Here is a 20,808-nt window from a genome sequence, read left to right as displayed (position 1 = left end):
CCTTATCTTTGTGCGGAGATAAGGGCTGCTGTTCCTCCTAGGAAACAGTGTCTTAGAAGCGGAAGACTGCACTTCTTATCATTCAAGTATGTGCCATAAAGGGGTAAAAATAGGGACAATGAGGATAAGAAAGCTGAAACCAAGGCACCTGCTACCCACAGAAGGAAACTTGAGGATGAAATAAGACTGTGAATCTCTTCTGTTTTGAATACTGTGAATCTCCACATACAGGAGTGAATAATTGGCCTGTAAAGCCTCTGAGATTACTGATATGAGAAAAGACTTGCAGGATTTAGTCTCCTGACTCTACCATGCAGACTAAATCCCATTTACTGAGCTTTACAGAAATTTAAAGTGTCAGAGCTGGTTGAGAGAATTGGATTTCTATACCTATTAAACATTTACAGTTATCATAAATCTCTATTGAAAATCCTTTAGTTTGTGAACTAAACAGTATCAATGAAACAGAAAAGTTGAGGTCAGCTATTCAAATTGTGTCACTGTTGTCAAAGAACACATAGTTCATTTGATCTCACAATATTTTAATCCAGTATTCATTTTACCATGAAATATAATGCAGGCTATTTACAATGAATGCTATTCTTCTTGTTTGCAAGGATTTTCATTTGCATCACTAATGTACACATTTATACAGAGAAAAAGAGCATCTTCTTATTCTTAGAGATTCTGCCTTGTATGCTACCTGCAGCCACATTCTGCCACTTTCATCCCTTCATAGTTATATATTAAAGTGGGCACACCAGCATCATCCTTATAAAGAATGGAGATAGAATCCAATTTGGTTGGAACACAACAGGCCTTGGAAGCTTTCTTTGGGTTTTGGAGATGCACTAGAGTTTGGACAATAGCATGTTTTGTTGGGGTAACGTTATCTGTCAGAGGGAAGAAGCAACCTCCTTTACACTCAAAAGCCTCATAATCTTTTGGTGCAATGATCCAAGAATCCCAGCCAATCTCTTCGAAGTTCACATGGAGGGAAGTTCTTCGGCAGTGGTTAGCTCCAATGCTCCTTTTTCTTCTAGAGGAATGCTGGTGGGCCCCAGTGATAGCCTTTTTGTCTTCCTCTTCTTCCTCTTCAGATAAAGTGGTGTTCTTTCCTAATTTCTTTAGCACACTTTCGTGTTCATGAACAATCATGTCTCGGAGCTCCACTTTGGTCTCTTTTGTCCCATTGCTGCGGTCATTGGAGAACACTATTAACAGGGGCAGATTTTTAGTGTCAGGCGTAACACTAACATCCAGCTTCCCACAAGTGAAACCACCCAGAGTCTTACTCTCTATAACAACCTCTAGCTTGTTCTTAGTCTTCAGTTTGTCTGCCCTGACCCATCTTTTCACAGCGCTGGACACTTCAAACATCTCCCAGCCACACTTCTGGATATTATGGGAGGCAAGGAAAGATTTGGTGCTTTCTGGGTTTTCCCAGTGGTCACCATCCAGAACATCATAAATGATCATGTTGCCTTCCAGCCTAGAGAGAGACCCAGCTTCCCTGTGACAGGAGATATAAATTCTCAGTTCCGCTCTGGTGATTTCCTCATATCGTGGAATAGAGATGTTGAAGAGTAAGATGTGTTTCTGAAATGGATTTTCTTCTGGTGAAGCTAAAGAAACAACATCTGCAATAGGAAATTAAAACACGTGGTTATAGTGCTTCTGACTGTTCATGGAACTTGCTTTTAAAAGACTCAGGATGTACTTTGGGCTAAAATAAGAACATGGCTACTCAGCATTAAAAAAGGAACAGCATCATCTTCTGGCTGAGTTTCAAGGGCAGGGACTGAAAAGTGGAATTGGAGGTCCCTGATGTTGGTAGCATTTTCACCAAGGTAGCATGGTCAAGTGAGTGTGTGGAGGAAAGCATGAATAGTCTGCCTAGAACAAGCTGTGGATTATGCTGGTTGGTATTAAGTACATAAATAAGGCATCTGGACAGTGTTCAATTTACCTATTTTGTAATGAGATTTTCTAAAAAAGAGATTTCCTAAAAAATCCCATGAATTTCTTACTCTCATCATCATGCAGTGGGATGAATTGCTCTACCAACACGGAGTAGTGTACTACATGTCTAAGAACAAGCTGTGCTGAGGTTTTTGTTATTGTCTTCCAATTACTTTGAAAGTAGCTTGGATTACTGGGACTTCACTTGAAGTCTGTTTAAATTGGGACTTGGTGGTAAACAGCCTTTCACGTCCAGGTATTAGTCTGTTCCAGGCTGGTCCCACTGAGCTTCTGTGAATTTTGTTTGTTTTCCTGCAAAGTTATGTACAGTACCAGCAGCTCTGCTTTGGAAGGGGCAGATATTTAGCTGGAAGATCAGATTGGTGTGTTTAAAAGCCATTGATATCTGATGTTTGTTTAATGGCCAATGTAAGATAATTCCTCAACCATGACTTGGTTTTAGTGAAACTTTAATTGGCTAATGTTGACACTTCTTTACAGTGTTTACCCATTAAAGCTGTCAGAGAGGAGAGTGAGATAGGGAAATTATAATCTAGGTTATACTGTTAAGGTTTGTTTCCATTTCAGGACTAGGGACACTAATTTGGGAATTCGGAGTTCTGTGTAGTGCAGTTACCTATGTATGCCTTTTCTTCATAGAAACAGAAGCTCTGGTTCTCCCGGTCTCATTTTTATCACAAGGATTACATGAACTTCTAAAATTTTTATTGCTTCTTTTGATGGAGCTTTCCGAAGTCTATGTAATGTTATGCAGGCAGTGATCTTGATTTTTTTTTTTAGTTGAAATAATCTTGACTACCCATGCCTACATAAATCTTTCCTTTTAAACTAGAACTTCGGGGGAGAACTGCTGATCCTTGCTTGGATCCAGAGACACATTTCTCAGTTGCCTGCTCTGGTTTTAAGTATGAGAAAAGCCCACCTGAAAGAAGACTTTTCTAGCTTGGATGTCTCAATTATAGGTGATAAGAAGTTTGCATACTAACATTAAAACTCAGTCCCAAATTTCTAGCTTTGAGAAAAATTATTCATGTAAACCCTGTCATCCTGTGCATCATCTCAGCTGATAAGTTTGAGAAAATTATACAGTAAAAATAGCAAAGGAGAGAATGAAATGTAATTGTATATTTTTAAGAGTAAAAGAAATTACAGAGGAAGACTACAATCCAAAAAATTAATCTGTTTTGTTTCTAAAGAATCTGTGGAAGTTAGGCACTCAATTCCTTCTGAATTTCAAAAGAATCTGACTAACTACTCTCCATATACTTCTTTAAAAATTCCAGTCCACATATTTAGGACTTCTCCTACCTTCAGTACTGAAGCTCCTTACAATATTAGATGCAGGAATGGAGGACTTGTCTGCAGCATATCTGTTGTATAAATCAATCATAAACTGTGGTGGTTCTTCTTTGGTCTTCACTTTTGAGGGGACTCTTGACAAATTCAAACTCCTTAGTAAATCCGTCTTCATATTTTCCAAGAAAGATTTAAAGTCAAAATGAGTCTCATCTTCCACTTCCACAGGATCATGAAAGTGTGCATCAGACTTGCCCACAGCTGATAGCTTGTCCCAGTCTTCCAAAGGCTTGCCTGTTGTCAAACAGGCAATGATGAAAACAGACAGTGTAGCTAATACTCCAAAGTAATGCATTTCTTCTGTATTTACTTTCTGATGGACAGCCAAGAGAGCAAAGGTATTTTAGCTGATTAAAAATCTTGTTTCATTACAGAGGAAAGGAGAGGGAAGGCAAACAACTGTAATGTCCTTTGCAAATCACTTTCTTGTGTTCTTTTTGCAGTCTGCTTCAAACCCCAGCCTCTTGTCAGTTGTCAAGCAGATTGGTTGTACACTTGCCCTTATCAGAGTCATTGATGCCATGCTTCAGCTTCTGTTATCTAGGAAAGCTCTTAGTTAATGAAGATTCTATAAACATCTGACAAACACATGTGGCTGGTGGGAAGGACATTGTATACTGTAAAGAATCCACATTTCACTTTAGGGTCATCACTGCTTAATTACACTCCTCTATCATTTCCTTGCCAACACAGAGAGAAGCTTTCTTAGGGATGTAGAAGATTACACTGTTTTCATCAAGACTGGAAAACAAAGATGTAGAACAAAGTTACTCCATTAGTAAATAACACCTCTCAAATATTTGTTATAGTCCCTTCACATGCCACCAGAAAATCACCAGTCATTTGATGGAGACGTGTGATTCTGCAAGGCATGATCTCCTGACAGTACAACCAACCTTAAAACTTCTTTCTGTTTATCAGCCAAGAGCTATTGTTTGTACACATTAAAATATCTGGTTTGTGTCAAGCATTTGCAGGCTTGTCATTTTTGATTTGATTCCTTTGGTTATGGGAATTTAGTCTTGTTTTTATAGTATCTTAAATAATATAATTTTAGATTCTTGATGATCAGTACAGTCCAAGAATGACCAGTCATTATTTCAGTGACCTCAAGATAAAGACAGAACTAGGCCATGTAAGGCCATATGGAAAGTCAAAGTCCTCCATGAAGATACAGAAGATTATCTATGAAGATGCTGATGCTGTTATAGATGAGAATAGACCAAGGCAAAATTACTAGACTGATGACAGAATTTCTTATGATACTGAAGAAAGAAACTTAGTTTATTTATAGACAAGAATATCACTTGCTATTTATCTTAATGAATATGTTAGTATTTAATGTACTGATACATAAGTGTTTTATCTATACTATTAATGTATCATTTTTTCTAAGTGCAACTCAATCCATACTGTACAGGTGCCATAAAGTCTGCATAGTGTTATGAGATTTTACATAAAAAAAAAATCTCATTGCAAATACATGGACAAGATTTTGTCCTTCTAGACATTCTCCAGTTTTCTAGCAGTGCATACACAGTGTTCACAAATACTCACTTTTGTGTCTGTTCAAGTGACAACTTGGATCCAAGATTCTGGTTTGCTAAGTTCCTATGGTGTAAAGTCATAAAAGATTGTTCTGCATTGATCCTGGTCTCCTGCATAGCAAAGCTGTTCTGTTTTGCTTAAGGTCTTTGTGTTTCCTACCTGCATGCAAGGCCCGATTACTTGTGTTTGGCTAAAATGTTATCTTTTTAAGGGTTTCCAGAAGTTATCTGAATATGTCAAAGAACCCAAGATTTCTTAAGTTTTTGAAGTGCTTACTCTAAAAGATTGTCAGTTACACTTGAAAAAACACGGTGCTTACTATATTATTTTATTGTGCCTGGTGTCAACTTCTAGATGGGAGTTCTTGTAACTGGCTTAAAGAGCCCCATAGCCCTGGTATTTTCTCACTGCTGGAGTGCTTGGAGAGTGTAATCGAGTTTTTTCTCTGTTTGCTTTCTGATAAAATCTCCTTTCCTTATGCGGTCCACTGCTCTGGTGTGTCCACTAGCTCATCACCCTGGATGCTCTTACTGTGCCATAAATCCATGATATTCACCAACATTTTTTTAAAAATTGTGGCTTTCAAGGGTGCAGTCTTTTACTTAGTTGGAGTAGCCTCCAATCCTTGCACATAGGTCCTAAGTTCTGCATCTGTCTACCTTAAAATGAATTTTGGTTACATGAAGCGCAGCTAGATCAAGTGATCTATATAAATACCTCTCTCCTAAACAATGCCTTCCTCAAATACTGTTGAGGTGGTTGTATACAGACTTACAGTTCATACATAAAGATGTCTAATAGTGTCAGGCCAAGTGTCAGCTTTGCAGAAACTTTACAATGAACAGTTTCAGTCAGTGGCAATTCCTTTTGAAAACTGCTCCATGAGGTTTGGCAGTGAGACCATTGTTAATTCCTGTGATACACAAGTATGTTAATATTGTCCAGTGTCTTCCTTAATTATTATGCAGTGAATTGAATATTCCACAGAAACCTATGTACATTCTAGCTGTTGCAGTTATCTCTGGCAATTGAACTGTGGCTTAAAGAATGAAATTGTGTCCTTAACACTTTGCTGGCTAGTATCAGCTGTTTTCCTGTTCTGTCCTTAATCATCCCATATTAATATATCCTGAATTCTTCTAGGATTAGTTAGTGGAATTATCTTAACCTGCTATTTAAGTCTTCATCAATAGTAATGTTCTCTAGAAACTTAAAAATTGAGTGGAATGGTTTATAGCATGTTCATGGAAATCAAAAGATCTGTTGAAACCAAGAGATTAAGGGTATCTACGTCTTCCAACAGCATCTGACTGCATTTGCACCATTTTAAATATGAAGCTTCCTTTTCTAGAGGAAGATTAGGCATCCAAATACCAAAGACCCAGACAGTAGTAGTGACTTCTAAATAAATAGTGGTTTAAGTCCTTGTTCACATTAGAGAATTGACTTGTGCAGCTAAACTCCAAATGAAATAAACTTTATTAATAAGATAATTGTATTGCTTGTGTAGTAAGAGTGTGCCTGGAGAATTATGCCACTTAGAATTATAATTTTGTTTTACCCATGATAAATAATGTAGATATGCCAACAAACATTTAAATGCACACTAAACCTTTCAGGATTTTATAGATTTCCTAATAAGTATAGGATTAGTATTTTTCCTTATGTCCTGTGCACCTTATAATAGATCATAGGACGGTATCTCTTTTCTAATTGATTTTGTCAGCACATCTTGGAAAGAAAGTTTGTACCCAGTGACAAATTCAAGATATAGAAAAGATTCCTTAAGGAAAACAAAATGCAATATATGAGAATATAAGCACACTAGACTAATACATCATTATACTCAGAGCTGGTGCTAAATGGGAGCAAGACTACACCTACAGGAAAGGATAGATTTTCACAGAGAACAGAAATAGCAATCAGTTATGATACTCCAAAAAATTTCATGCTTATGGCTGTTCTGTAGGAATAAATGATGATTTTCTGAGAATTTTTAAATTTTTGTTTATGCATTAGTATCACTTTGTCCCCTGTAGGTGAGTTTTTCGTGATTTATAAAAATGCAAGTCCATACATTTTTAAGGGTGATCTTTAACAGCAACAGCATACAAAGGTTTGCCCCTGTAGTTCCAGTATAAATCCCACTAGTAGTTTGAGAGAAGAGGAAATGCCTAGCTGGATCCATGGTCTTTTGGCAGTTATAATTGGTAGTCACCACAAGGTGCATTAGACCTATCAATTTCTTATTAAGAGCTTTTTAGGAGGAACTAGCACGAACTGCTGTGACCTTAACCTTGCAGACACTCGTATACATACTGGATCTTACTTTTACGCAGGTTAGCAAGAAGTATGACATTTACACACCTCTGTTGTCTGGGAGTCTGCACCACATGAATACAGAATATTGGTGGCAGAAGTCACCTAGTACCTTAGCAAGATAGGAGATTTCCAGTTAGTCATTCATCTGAAGGTGGTGTGCATCGTATCCTTCCCATAAACAGTACAACTCTTATAATACAGAACATTAGGCTCTCTCTTGAGGAGGAAACAGTCCATATTTTGCACTCTGTGCTGCCTCACAGACTTTAGGAGTTTGTTCTGTTCCTGGTTTGCCTGTGCTGTTCAGGTGTGTGAAGATGCAATATGTGGTAAGTCTATCCTGGTACACATGGACACTGAAAAAGAGGATTGACAGCCACGGTGATGGAACATCAGGTCTTAAAAGAGTGCTGCAGTCACTTGCTACCGTGAGTGTATCAAGACAGGATTGTACAGGAGTTAGAGGGATGCAGAGACATTATTTCTATAAAGCCTTCTAATGGAACCACTGCCAAATATTGTGTCCCATTTTCATGTCCATTGTTAGAAAAGAAAGTTAAGTAAAGTTCTGGAAAGTGTTCAGAAAAGTGCTGTGAGAAATTGCTTTGAGGCTTAGAATAAGAAATCAAAGTACCCATTGAAATCTTAGCCAAAATGTAATTTGACCCTGCTCTATATACTAAAAGTACACAGTGAAAGTATTTTGAATAATAGATAAAAAAGGTCTAATAAAATAGGCTACAGTAAGATCCAGTGAATTGAAGCTATAGCTCAACAAATACAGACTAGGATTAAGCCACTGCATTTGAACAAAAAGCACTAACTTTTGGAACAACTGTTTGTTCTCCAGTTGAGATATTCTGTTACATGAAATATCTAAAGCCAAATTTATGCATGATTTTCAAAGACAACCCCAAGCTTAAAACAGAAGTTCCATAATGCATAGTGCAAAAACTACTGGGTAAGGTTCTTTGATCTGTGCAATGCAGGAGGTCAGTCTAGGTGGTCATAATATTCCCTTCTGTCTTTAATCTATTGAGGTGCGTGATGACAAGCTTAACATGTATTTACATTTTTCCATCTAATTAACACAATGTAACAGAGTATACTTATAGAAAGAAAATTCAACTATTTTTAGATACTACTGTACCTTTAATTTATTAGCTTTTGTTAAAAGCATGTAACAATCTAGAGAATATAAAGTATAATTTACAAAAATATAAATCTTGGTTATTTTATTTTTAGTATTTCAACGTATTACTACATAGTACGTGTTACTCAGAGAAGATGTTTAGCATCCTGAAATTATTCCGCAAACCAAAAGTGTGTGATATTACATATGTCTGTTATCGAACAAATTATATATTAGGGAAGGGTAACCAAAAATTGCTATATTAACATACTGTTTATATGAAAGCTTACAGAACACTATACTTGCTTCCTGAAAAAAAATACATTTAAGCCCTTTATTACAGCATTTTTCAGTATAAATATGCAGATTAAGATTATGAGTGTTTTAGGCAAAAAATTTTGATTTGTATACAAAAGTGATATTCTAAAACAAGCCTGCCTTTGCAAGTTCACTTCCCATCTTCTTGGTTAACTGAAGACATAAAATAGTCAGAAAAATAGCATATAAAACCATATTTTAGTCCTTTGTTTATGGTAAACTTTACCCTTAAATTTCTCACTAAACACCAGGCGTCTTGGCTAGATGGGTTAGGAAGATATTTGTGGAAGTATTGAATTCCTGGAAGGTGAATATGAAAGGCAAATGATGACAGTAACGCATATCCTTCCAGGTGAAGCATGTGCATTGTTTTAGTCTCTCTGCGTGCTTTATGTAGAGGAATTGTAGGCTTGCATTTGTTCATCAACACAAGTGAACTCATTTCCCATTTACAACTTTCCCAGTGTAGTCAGGCAGGATGCGTAGGTCTTGTTAAAGATGTGTTTGTATGAACTTATCGGCAGGCACAGGTCTCAATTGACATATTGGGATATACCTTTAAAACAACGTTTTTGTTCTCATCTAAGAAGAGGACACTGAGTGAGCTCATTTTGTCAGGAACACAGCAGGGTTCTGGGATGCCAGGAATGATTCCTACTGCTTTTACGATGCTCTGGATTGTAGCATGATTTGATGGCCGGACAATCTGGAACAGAGAAGGAAATAGGTATCACTTAATTTATGAGCAGTCACTTTCCCAAGTGGACTTGGAAAACGACAACAACTATGTTTTCTTGTTTCTCAAAAAAGTGAATATATGTGATTGAGTCACAGGGCTGTGCAGCATCATCAGCCCCTTATACCCTGGACAGGAATACTGGAAGTATATCCAACAGATAAATTTTGTGTTCCTTATGCTGCCTTCATAAATACCAGAGGAGGGCACTGGTGGCACAGCCAGCAGTCAATAGCCTGAAGAAAGAATGTCCCTGACTGCATCTACTAGATGCTGGAGGCAAACGTGCTGGAGAAGAGGAGTAAGGTGGGGCACACTTCTCGACCATAAGATGTTATCTTTTGTTTTCTTAACCTCTTGTTTGACCTGGAAAATTTGCTACTGTAAGTATTTCCAAAATAACTATCCCCATGCTCCAGTAATATTTCTCCTCAGGTATGCTAACTTGGAATTGGTTACTTTTTCCTGGAGTAATTGCTGTCTTCTAAAGAACAGAGTGCTCTGGAAGTAATGTCCACAGCAAGGAATTAGTCTAGAATAGTCAAACAACCTGACAGAGCCTTTAGGATCATAGCCCTGTGCCAAACAAGTACTTTGTACATGCAGCCTTCGTCTGCTTCCCGCTACCTTCCTCACCTGGTGTTTCCTCCTACCCCCTGAGCTCACCTCAAAGTGGGGAAAGAAAACAAAAGGCTGGGAGGGCAGGAAAAATATGAAGTAAGTTTCCACAATGCCTTTACATCTGTATACTGTTCAGGGTACTGAGCCACAGATTTTTATTCCTACTATTGATTTTTGGATGCAGTAAACAACACAAGGAAAATATTTGAAGAAAGGAGGCAGCCATTAGGCATAACAGCAGTCAGAATAGAAAGGAAAAGTTAAGACATGCTAACAGTATACTGTTTAATAGTTAAATATAAACTTTTATTTTTTTTTTAGCCTTTATTCACAAGCTACCCTTGATCCTTATAGTCTGAGCAACAGAATAGTACTAAAGAGTTTTTACCACTTCTGTTGCCTGAGGTATATAAAAGCACAGGTTTACTAGTGACAGAGTGGCAGCCTTTCTTTGTCATTGCCTCAGCACAGCATGGAATACACATGCTCCAGTTACATGAGGCAATAGTGTGGCATGCAACCCACTACTGAGGCTGAAGCTTCAGTGATTCCTGCTCAGTTGTCATGCTTGAATATTGTCCCAGCAAATGAGTACAGTAGCAAAGTTGTACTGGACATATAAGCCTATTTGCTAGAGTTCCACGAGTTTTCTGCATGGATATGGTATATGTAGCACATGAAATCCTTCATCGGTATTGCTGCCTATCTGTATATGGGGTGGAAAATAACGTGTGCTGGTCAACAAATAGGGACATTGTACACCTCCTCATGGTATTTCAACTGAGAAGAATTTATGTCTTCTGTACCTTCTCTGTTTTTTCAAATAATTAGGTATATTCAGAACACGATATTTCATTTACAGATGAAAAGTTATGTAGGCTATGGGCATAACAAAGGAGCTATGTTTTTTAGAATAACTTGGTTTTCATACATTTGTTTTAAGTCTAATATCAGGAAATCAGATCCAAACCTTAACTGCTGTTAAGGCTTTCAGGTGTTCCTTAACAAAAGCAACCTCATTTGAGCCATTACAAGGAGGAACTATGAAATACATCCTTGATCCTTCAAGGCAGCATCCCTGTACGCAAGTAGCAACAAGAGAAATTAGTTTCTATGCCTACTGACCACGTCAGCAAATCTGGGCAACAAGAGACAGAAGCAGCTTTCATGTGTTTAAATAGCTGCAGAGTTCAGAACATCAAAGAAATAGGGTTTCTAGAATCAAGTTCTTACTTTAACCTTTACGAAAAAGGCCTTAAGTGTTCCAAACTCCTTTATTATTTCATATTGTTATTTGAAACAGTCACAGATCCTAATGTGCTACTGAAACAGAATTTGTTTTCCCCATGCAGCTGATAGCCATCATTGCTCTCGGTGCCATTTACTGACATAAAGGACTCCTGAGTATGAATCTGCAGAAGATCCTACAAGGATCTTCTCCAGCCGTACGGTCTCTAATATCTACAAGGAACAAATAGATGTGAGCAAAGCCTAGTGTGAGCAGCTGTCTACCAAGAGAACAGCACTAATTAAGTTTCTAATGCCTGCAAGTGTATACACTAAGCACAACATTGCTTAGAGAGAAAAATATTTATATGGACTATTGGTGTGTATAGAATATGGCTATCTGAGCTCTACATCCACAGCAGAGCTAGACAGCACACCTATGCCACATCCAGCCAGGCTCTGAATTTTCCAGCCCTTCTGGAAACCTCACACAAGTGTTTGGTGAACAAAGGCTAGGCTTCACATCAGCCTTTGTACTGATGTGCTAAAGTGGAAAACTTGAAATAATGAGTTGAATACCCAGTAGTGATGGCACTGAGAAAATGCTAAGGTTTTAAATGCTGGCTACTATGTTGTATATAGCAGGTCAGGTTCTGCTCTTACCTAATCTTTAGGACAACCTTAGCTCAAGGATAACAGGGATGGTTTTGTTGCCAAAAAGCAATTGAACAGCAGATTTAAAATACTTTAGACCCTCTCCTTCTGCCTGGCTTACAGTCCTTTTAAAGTCTTTTTATGATGAATTTGCCCTTCAAAGACCTGCCCCCTCCCACCTCCCCACCCCTTGATAAGCAATACTTCTTAGCTTCAGTTAAGTTTTAATGAAACTCATCCTTAGCAGGATGAAATAAAGAGAATTCTAATTACTGTAGACCCAGGAAAGTTTACGTCTCCACCTACTTCAACTGCACCTAGGACTAGCATTTATTTGGCAAACTCAACAGTGCAGCATGCCATTCTTAAACACATAAACCAGTGCTTCCCCTCACTATTCAGGGAATAAGAACTTCAGCAGTAAGCTAGGTTATATATGTTATAAACTTGCTATGGCAAGTACTAGAACTGCTTTGTCTAGAACAAGAAATGCAGTTATTAAAGTAAATGTACAGAATGATGTACAGATGGTTAAAAAAAAAAAGCAAATCATATAATATGGCATGCCAGTGTGTAAGTATTGTTCTGTCTCCACACTTCTAAAAGAGTTCCTTAAAAATAAGGTATCTGTTGGCTTTCACAGGCTGACTCTGTAGAACAAGTCTTCATGAATAGCCTAAGTCTGGCCTTTGACTTAAGTGACAAGATAATTTGCATGCTTTCCTGGCTTAGGGTATATATGCAAGGACAAAATCTATTTCTCCCTCTGTAACATTTAGCATTTCTTATGTTCAGAGCTTAGGCCTTATTCATGATACCCTAGCTATCTATGTCCATTTGGAAACAGTAATTTAAAAAAGTTACACCTGTGAATCTACAACTATTTTACTTTCCCCTCTTAAATATACAAAGCTAACAAAAGCAGACCTCTTCCAAATCAAACCCAAAGCGTGTCAAACCAAAAATTCCCTAATCTATGTATCTGTGATTAAGTATTAAATAGCTCACAAGATGCCAGATGTGCTAAATTTTTTTTTTTTTGTGCCTTGGAACGTAAGACTAGTGCATTAGACCAGGGGTCTATGGCGCAGGATCCATGTTCCTAGGCTGTGTTTTGTTTTGGATAAATTAAAAGGTGATTGTGTTGCATGATCTCATTATATTACAATGAAAAAGCGAAGCTGTATGTGAGCCTGTGCAAGCTTTAATTTTTACCAGACCATGTATCAATATATGTATACAAGGTTCAGCATCAGCCAGCTACACAGGAACATGTGGTCAGATTTGTACACCCTACTGTGATGTCTGGATTTCCACTGTTCCTGGACTTAAAATAGCCTGAATATCTACTTTTCCTGAAATCATGCTACTTATTTCAACACAAACACACATCAGTCTCCCTGTGTGTAAAGTAGGGCAGATTCCTCTCTCAGCTTTGAAATTCTCTGCAGTAAAACACTATCCATTATTTGTGTGCCAAGAGACCACAGGCAAAAATATCAGTAGAATAAACAATCAGGCCAGCTGTAGGTAGAATTGCAAAATAACTAATTTCTAAACACGCAGGTTATGCGGTACTTCAAATCCCGCCCTCCCCCATTACTTGAAACCCCTATAAAATACCAATAATTTTTATGCTACATGGGATTGCCAGAATTTCTGCTTCTTGTTACAGAGCAAGTTGAGTGGGAGTGGGCCAAATTGAAATTCCTTTGGAGCAGGAGTTCACATTTGCCTCTCTATTAGCAAATTTCACATTGCTTCTATAGGAGCAGTTCAGCTGTGTGTAACACTAAAGCTAGCATGCTATGTAACATTTCCAGCCACATAAGGTAAATCAGCTTTTTATGTTCCAGCAGGATTATCTTAAGAACTTAGTAAATTAAAAAAGCACCACTTTTTTCACCATTTAGTAAATTAAAAAAGTTGATGGAAATTATATTGTTTAAATTATTTAGGCTGAACTAGGCAACATCTGTTTTATTTATCTGTGAAAAAGATAAAAAAAATAAAGGAAAAATCTAACTAAAGTAGTTGGATAGGTGGAACAGTAGATCTACTGTTCACAAGCTAACAACAAAAAGGCACACTACCTTGGGCATTGGAAATTCACATGCCCCTGCACAGTAGTAGGCATCAAATGATTTGGGAGATATGATCCATTCATTCCAGCCAATATCAGCAAAGTCAACTTTCATGTATCTTCTTGAACAAAACCTCGGCTCATTCCATTGTTTTCGCCTTGCTTTCTTCATTGTTTTCTCATCAAAATTTAGCACCTGAGACTTTATAAGTGTTTCCGCATTTTCTTGACCTTTTCTCCTTCGGTCTTTGCGTGAGGCTTTCGGTTTCAAGGACTTGTAGGCATTCTCCCATATGTTGTGTTTGTTGTATTTGTTATGGTTATAATCTACTTCTGGCAACTCATTGTTCTGAATAGAGCTGGAAAGGTACGTATCCCTCCTCACTCGGGTATCAGTAGAAGCATTAGGGGATAGATTCCGGTCCCCGTCATTAGAAGGGAATGGGTCATAACGCTGTAGGGTGACTGCCACACTGTTAGGTTCAGAGATTGCAAGATCATTAGCATAAACTAGTATATAAGGTAAATGACTGGCGACCTCTTCAGGGAAACCCTGGTGTTTCTCCCCAGAATAAAGCTCAGCACAGAGAACGAGCTCTCCAGACCTTTTTAATTCTTTTATGATGTGTGAAATGTCCTTTGCATGCCAAGCCCCTCGCCTTTGAAGAAACACGGTGATGTTCCCTTTCACTAGTCCAAAGACAGAGTTCTGGTGAATGCTTTGGAAAATGAGGTTGAGTTGCAGGATCGGAGGCAGGTGAAGGAGGCGGCAGGATGAGTTCTTGGACCGCTTACAAAATACTTCCCGGTGCTGAGGGCGTTTTTCAGCATAGAAGTGGAAAGTGGCAGCAAGGATCATCTCTGAATCTTGCATGGATGTCAGATTGAAGCAGTACAAGGGCTTCTGGGCCAAGAATTCTGCAATAGAGAAAGGATAACATCGATAAACATCTGAGAACAAAAAGTCAAACCCTGATTCCCACATAAGTGGATTAAGAAATTTTGCTTTTCACTTACAGATTTCAAAGCAGTTAGTAACTCTGGTGAATGAGAGGAATTAAAAACTAACAGTATTTAATAGTAATATTACAATAATGTTAGGAATGTCCAATATGCTGGGCATCTTCCATAAATGTGAGATAAATCTCTTCCCAGAGATTTTCAGTTTCAGACTTTCATTCCAGGCAAGAAAAGCAATCCATTTTTTTTTCTATTGTATTTATGACAAAAATCAAGCTGAGAGAACTTGTGGCAGAACAGTACCTTACTCAGTATACTAGCTGAAAAACAGGCTTACAGTTACTATTCAAAATGGTCTAACCTAAAGCTGACTGCAAAGACTCCTGACAGATCTCTGGGAGCTACCTCTGTGGGCAACAGCATATTCACGATGAAGTTCATCATCCGTAAATAGCGCACAAGAGACACTTCACAAGGGAGCTAGAACTAAGCAGTGCAGCACATTTTGGGGGCAATTACCCTCATGAACAATCTTCCTTTACAGTATTTATCGTGCAGGAGCTCTGTTTAATGTACTGTGATACCTACTTGGTTTCCAAGACTTGTGTTTTGATATGCTTGAAGTTAGTGACAACTACTGAGAATAGGAGCTGGCTCTTAAAATTCAAACTCCATTTGATATAGCTTCTTTTCAAGCTAGCCAAACAATTTGTTCTCAGGTTACATCTCTACTCTCCTCTCAAGGAAGATGAGCATTTTTACACTAATAACTGCTTGTACCATGTTTATTTAAATGGCAGAAAACCATGTGTGTTAAAATGTAATCCCAGAATCAAAAGACCATGACTTCACAGTCTATAACTGTGAAAAGATAGCCTTTTTTATTTTTTAATACTAGTTCAAGAGCATACAGGAAGATGGAGGCAGAACCAATAACTCATCTCCCTAGCTTGAACTGGTACTTAGAACACATCAAAGGACTACAATGGGGAAGTTTCATTAGTTAACCCAAGTGTACAAGCCCTGTGGCAGCCCTTCTCTGGCTGCATGGAGAAAAAAAAACCCCAAACAACCCACTAAAGAAAAAACCCAACAATCCCAACAGCCAGTCTTCCCAGAAACACTTGGGTATCCTTTTCAGTGCACAGAACCTTTGGCAACAACAGAAAGGGTACTGCTAACTGCCACCTGTTACTGTGTTCTTTTTAAGCACAGTTTCTTTGGGAAGACAGAAATCAATAATGCTATATCTCACTAAATTGGTTCTTTCTGTCCTCCGGATCATGCTGGATAGAACCATCATTTTGACTAAACCACTCCCAGACTCACACAGACAGTCTGAAAGTACAAGTATGCAATTTCCATCTACACTGGGTTTTTTTTTTCCTGATGCAATGAAGTGCAACAGCCTGTACTGATGCCCACATAATGGTTTCAGAGGTGGCAGAGGGGCTAACAGTAACAGTATTCTATGATGAAAACCTATTTGTTTCTGTCAGTTCAGGACAGGATTTCCATCAGTAAACTTTTACTCAACTCAGGTGATCATTATATGAAAAAACTTAAGACTTCAGATTCTGTTCAAGTCTTTGAAGCACAGAAATTTCACAAGGCTGCCAGCCTGTTTTTCAGACTAAGGAAGAGGATATTGTAGTACTTCCTTTATAATACTATGCTATTCTTAAAGTTTATTTAAAAAATATGCCTTCTGAGATTAACACAGAAGTCTATCCACTGCTTCTCCCCACTTAAGCTGTGTAAAGTTGAATTTAATACCTTTTTTTAGTAGCAGAATGCTCCTAGCATTATCAGAGCTGTAGATACGTCTGTGAAGCATATGCCTCACTGGGATAAAGGCTTTATAAACACCAGGGTCCCAGGATTTCAGATGGGGAGGTAGCTTGTAATGATAGCTCAGAGAAAGGGATTTTTAATGAATCTAAATTAATTCTGCATTCTACAGTGAAATAAACCCTTCACAAATCAAATTTCTTTGTAGAACAGAATAAGAATCTGTGAATGTGTAGCTACTGAAAAACCAGAAGCCTAGAAGTACTAGCTTTCTAGGAATTGAGGAGACATGGGTTACATGGGTTTTGAATGGAGTGTAAGTCATATTTATCGTATTGCATCAACTCACTCAGGCTTTTACCAATCTCTCAAGCAAGCATTGTTACATTTTCCAGATCTGCTCTGAGTTGAACTGTACTAGCTGCATAAATTAAAGTAGTTAATATTTTACTGATTGTGTCTACCTCTGATCGCTGTAGACAGCTTCAAGTCAGGATTAGAGGCAAGATGTGAACAAGCTACATGCAAGAGATTGCTAGAGAAGAAAAGGCACGTGGCCAAGGAAAGAAAAAAATTAGCCTTTAGGAGGTTATGCACATCAGAGAATGTTTCATTGCATTAAATGCTGATGAGCAAACCAGATGTACATAGTATTTCTGATAACACAATTGTGAAGATGTAAATAGTATTTCTGATAACACAATGGTGAGAAAGAAATATACATTTAAAATTCTTTAAGCTATGAAATTATGTTAAAGCAAGGCTCTAGAGGCCAGGATTATAGTTCCCTGGGTAATCTTGCTTTACTTTTCTTGCACATATGCATTGTGATATAGTCTTAATCAAATGGCTGCTCTTTTCACCAAGGCTTTTACTTCATTCAGCACAGAGGATAGATGCTGTTCAGGGGATGAGGCCAAGCTGCAAGCTTCAATTTATGGGGAAGTTTCATGGCTTAGGCAGCAAATTACTGCATTAAAGGCCAGTTCTTTCCAACCTCAGCAACTTAGGTGAGGTTGGACAATAACTTAATATTTCACATTCAGTCACAAACCACTTAGGACTTGGCTGTGTAGCCAGCTTCAGTCAATTGGTGGTGTTTTCTAAAGCTACCACAGCTCCCTGAAACCTGGAAAGCATCTACAGAAAAAAGGGACTTGAGAAATTGGTTCATAGACCCTCTTTCAGCTTCTTATCAGAGGAATAATGAAGTCTTGCAAACACATTTAGAGATGAGCTGAGAGGAGGTGATCAGGTATTTGTGAAGCACTCTTCCTGAACTGATAAGCACTGCTAGAGAACCATGACAAAATTTTATTTGGAACAGGTACAAATAGCACATGCATATACATATGTAGCAAGTGCCTCACATTGAAATGGAGAAATATTACATATTCAATAACTCAGTCAACACCATCTGTACCCTGTAAGAGATATTTTGGATGTCAATACAATTTTGTAGTTGCGTAGACCTCAATTAAGCATCTGACAAAGGAGCAAACCAGGGCTGGACTGACAATTTACACCCCTGGAGCCCTCATCTTGGCAACAATAACTTTAGCACCAATGCTCAAGTATCTCCTAACAAATAGCTTCAAGCAACAGCATAGAAACAGAACGTTACAGATTTTCTAGAAGGTACATCTTAAAAAAAAAGTTGCTTGGGATAATGAGAAGGATATTATTCTAAGTGTAGTTTGCTCTGCTTATCTCAGTAGGATGAGAATTATCATCCATATTTTATAAAGAACAGACGTTCCACATGTCGTGTTAGAAGAACATGCCAATTTCTTCTTTGAGAAGAAACCACTAGGATTTCTTGAAAGAGAAAGGAAAACCTATAACCAGATAAGTTCTTCTCCCCTCTCTTGTGTCAGTCTGGTTCATTTCAGTCTGTTCATCACTAGGTTATGAATGACAAAGAAATACAGCAGATTAATTGAAAAATTAAGAGAAAGAATATAGCCCTTTAATTCTTTCTAAATCACTCTTGTGGTCCAGGTCCTTGGGTAGCAGCACCTATCAGCTGCTCGGTTTACAGAAACATAAGAGCGACAGCAGGAGGTCATGGCCTACCCATCCACAGCAGGACTTCTTTCTTGACCCCTATGAGTTAGCAGCTGCTAACTAATGATCTAGAGCATGACGATTTATTTCTCTCCCAAATGTCTGCAATTGCTTTACATCTCAATTCCTAGATTTCTAGACATTTTCATTAGCTACTTACCCTTCTGTGGTATCTCCTTCTCCTGGAACATGACTATGTCTTAATATTACCTTTGACATAGGATAGAAATGAGTTGGGGTACGCTACAGAAGGAGCTGTTGTATGATATTATAGTAACCATTCCATAAAACGCTGTATGCTGCATCATATTCTATACATGAGACTTAAATGTGGGAGAAATAAATTGGAACTCAGAAAACGAAGTTTTGAATTCATCTATCAAATGTGACTATTAAGAGTTAATATTTCTGGCAATGTAACAAAAATTATATTTAGAACTGATATAAGTCTTACTTTAAAAGCTAGGATCTTAGTTATAGCCTGTAAGAGTTAGCCAAAGAAGGAAGAAAAGACATGATGGGTTTCCTTGGCAAAGGATAATAGATTAACTAGATAGAGTATTAACTATTAAAACCTCCTCTTCATTTTGAAGTAACACTGGGATAATGGAAGTGTCGTTTTAACACAGCAGATCTGCTCTTCCACCCTCATAACTAAGCCAAGTAAAGCTCTCGAGAAGGATGTCAGGCATCTGTCCTCCCAGGCTCGGGCAGCGCAGCGGATTAAGATCCCGAGCAGTCTTCGGCGGCCCCGTAGGCGGCACTCTTCCTAAGAGAAACTTGTGAGCCTGCGGGAAGTGCGGAGCAGAAGCTCCTCCGCTGGTGCGGCTGGAGCACTCGCTACCAGTTTTATGCTCCAAGCATCTCCGAAAACATCTTTCGCCCCGGTGCGACGCGCGCTGGGAACGGCGCTTCTCTTGCCGGTCGCCTGCACCCGCAGCCACGGAGGCTTCCCCCGGGGAGAGGGCGGGGGGCCGGCGGAGATGGGGAGCCGAGGGCCGGCGAGGGTCCCCTCGGTTCTGGCAGGGCGACAGCCCCCGCGGTCACCGGCAGCCTCGGCGCGACGCCCAGAGCTCAAAGCCGCAGAGGGGGGGTCCCGCCGCGCCCTCGCGGCTTACCTGGCCGGGCTTTGAAGCTGCGGACAGTGTTGCCGTCGCCGGGCCGGCTGCCCTCGCGGTTGTACTTGTCGTAGAGCTTAAGCATGTGGACAGCCACCGCGTCCCGAGCGACGCCGCGCGGCGCGGAGCCGGGGGGCGCCGGGGCCCGGGCGGCGGGCGGCTGGACGGGGCGGGCGGGGCGGCTGCCGGCGGCCTCCCCCGCGGGCGAACCCAGCGCCCACAGCAGGAGGCAGCAGGTCAGGCGGGCGGCCATCGGGGGGACCCTGCGGGGACGCTGCGGGGACGCTGCGGCGCGGCTCAGGCTCTGCCTGCGCCGGCCTCTCCCGCTCGTCCCTGCCGCACCGGGGCGAGGGGGCGGCGGGGCCGGGGGAGGGAGGAGAGAGGGTGGGAGCGGCTGCCCACCCCTCCCGGTGCCGCCGGGCCAATCCCCGGGCCCGGGGGCAGCGCCGGGGGTCTGGGTGCGGGGGAAGCCGCATTCCTCCGGCGCGGGGGTTCCCCGCTCTTTAAAGTGTGGCGGGGAAAGGACTAAATTAATTAGCGCACGGCCGCTGATTGGAGACACATGCCGCACCTCGGCCGCCCGCGCCGGCTCGGGGACGATTTGTAGAAGACAGAAGCGCGGAGACAGCGAGCGGGGAGGGGGCGGTGGGCGGGGGGCAGGGACAGCGTGGGAGCGAAGGGTGGGATTCTGTGCGCATCGGCGGGGCTTGCGGTGCTGTCTTAGAAAGGCAACGCTCCAAATGCTGCTGGTTTCAAGGATCCCGGAGAAAAGACAAGTCCCCGGTGGGTCTGCGCTCTGGAAGACCCAGTGTGAACTGGCCAAGAGTGCAACAAGGGTCACTGATAATTCCAAGCAGATACTTAAATAGTAGGGGTTAAAGGGGCTGTGCAT

The 20,808-nt window shown here is 40.0% G+C and overlaps 2 protein-coding genes across 2 annotated transcripts; both read right to left on the bottom strand.

Annotated features, from left to right (window-relative positions):
* Positions 1–612: 612 nt before the first annotated feature.
* On the bottom strand, positions 613–4,421 carry GDF2 (growth differentiation factor 2). The gene is made up of 2 exons (XM_069864288.1): positions 3,292–4,421; positions 613–1,640 (listed from the first exon to the last, which is right to left on the bottom strand). Exons 1-2 carry the CDS (start codon positions 3,632–3,634, stop codon positions 700–702), a joined length of 1,284 nt encoding a protein of 427 aa, XP_069720389.1. The 5' UTR covers positions 3,635–4,421; the 3' UTR covers positions 613–699.
* A 982-nt stretch (positions 4,422–5,403) lies between these two features.
* On the bottom strand, positions 5,404–20,169 carry GDF10 (growth differentiation factor 10). Its single transcript, XM_069863980.1, has 3 exons — positions 19,917–20,169; positions 13,991–14,898; positions 5,404–9,365 (listed from the first exon to the last, which is right to left on the bottom strand). Exons 1-3 carry the CDS (start codon positions 20,167–20,169, stop codon positions 9,174–9,176), a joined length of 1,353 nt encoding a protein of 450 aa, XP_069720081.1. The 3' UTR covers positions 5,404–9,173.
* Positions 20,170–20,808: the final 639 nt, after the last annotated feature.

The sequence above is a fragment of the Phaenicophaeus curvirostris genome, chromosome 9 (genome assembly GCF_032191515.1).
Source record: "Phaenicophaeus curvirostris isolate KB17595 chromosome 9, BPBGC_Pcur_1.0, whole genome shotgun sequence".
NCBI classification, from domain to species: domain Eukaryota; kingdom Metazoa; phylum Chordata; class Aves; order Cuculiformes; family Cuculidae; genus Phaenicophaeus; species Phaenicophaeus curvirostris.
Note: the sequence above shows the minus strand (reverse complement) of the source record. Positions and strands in the feature narration are given on the sequence as shown.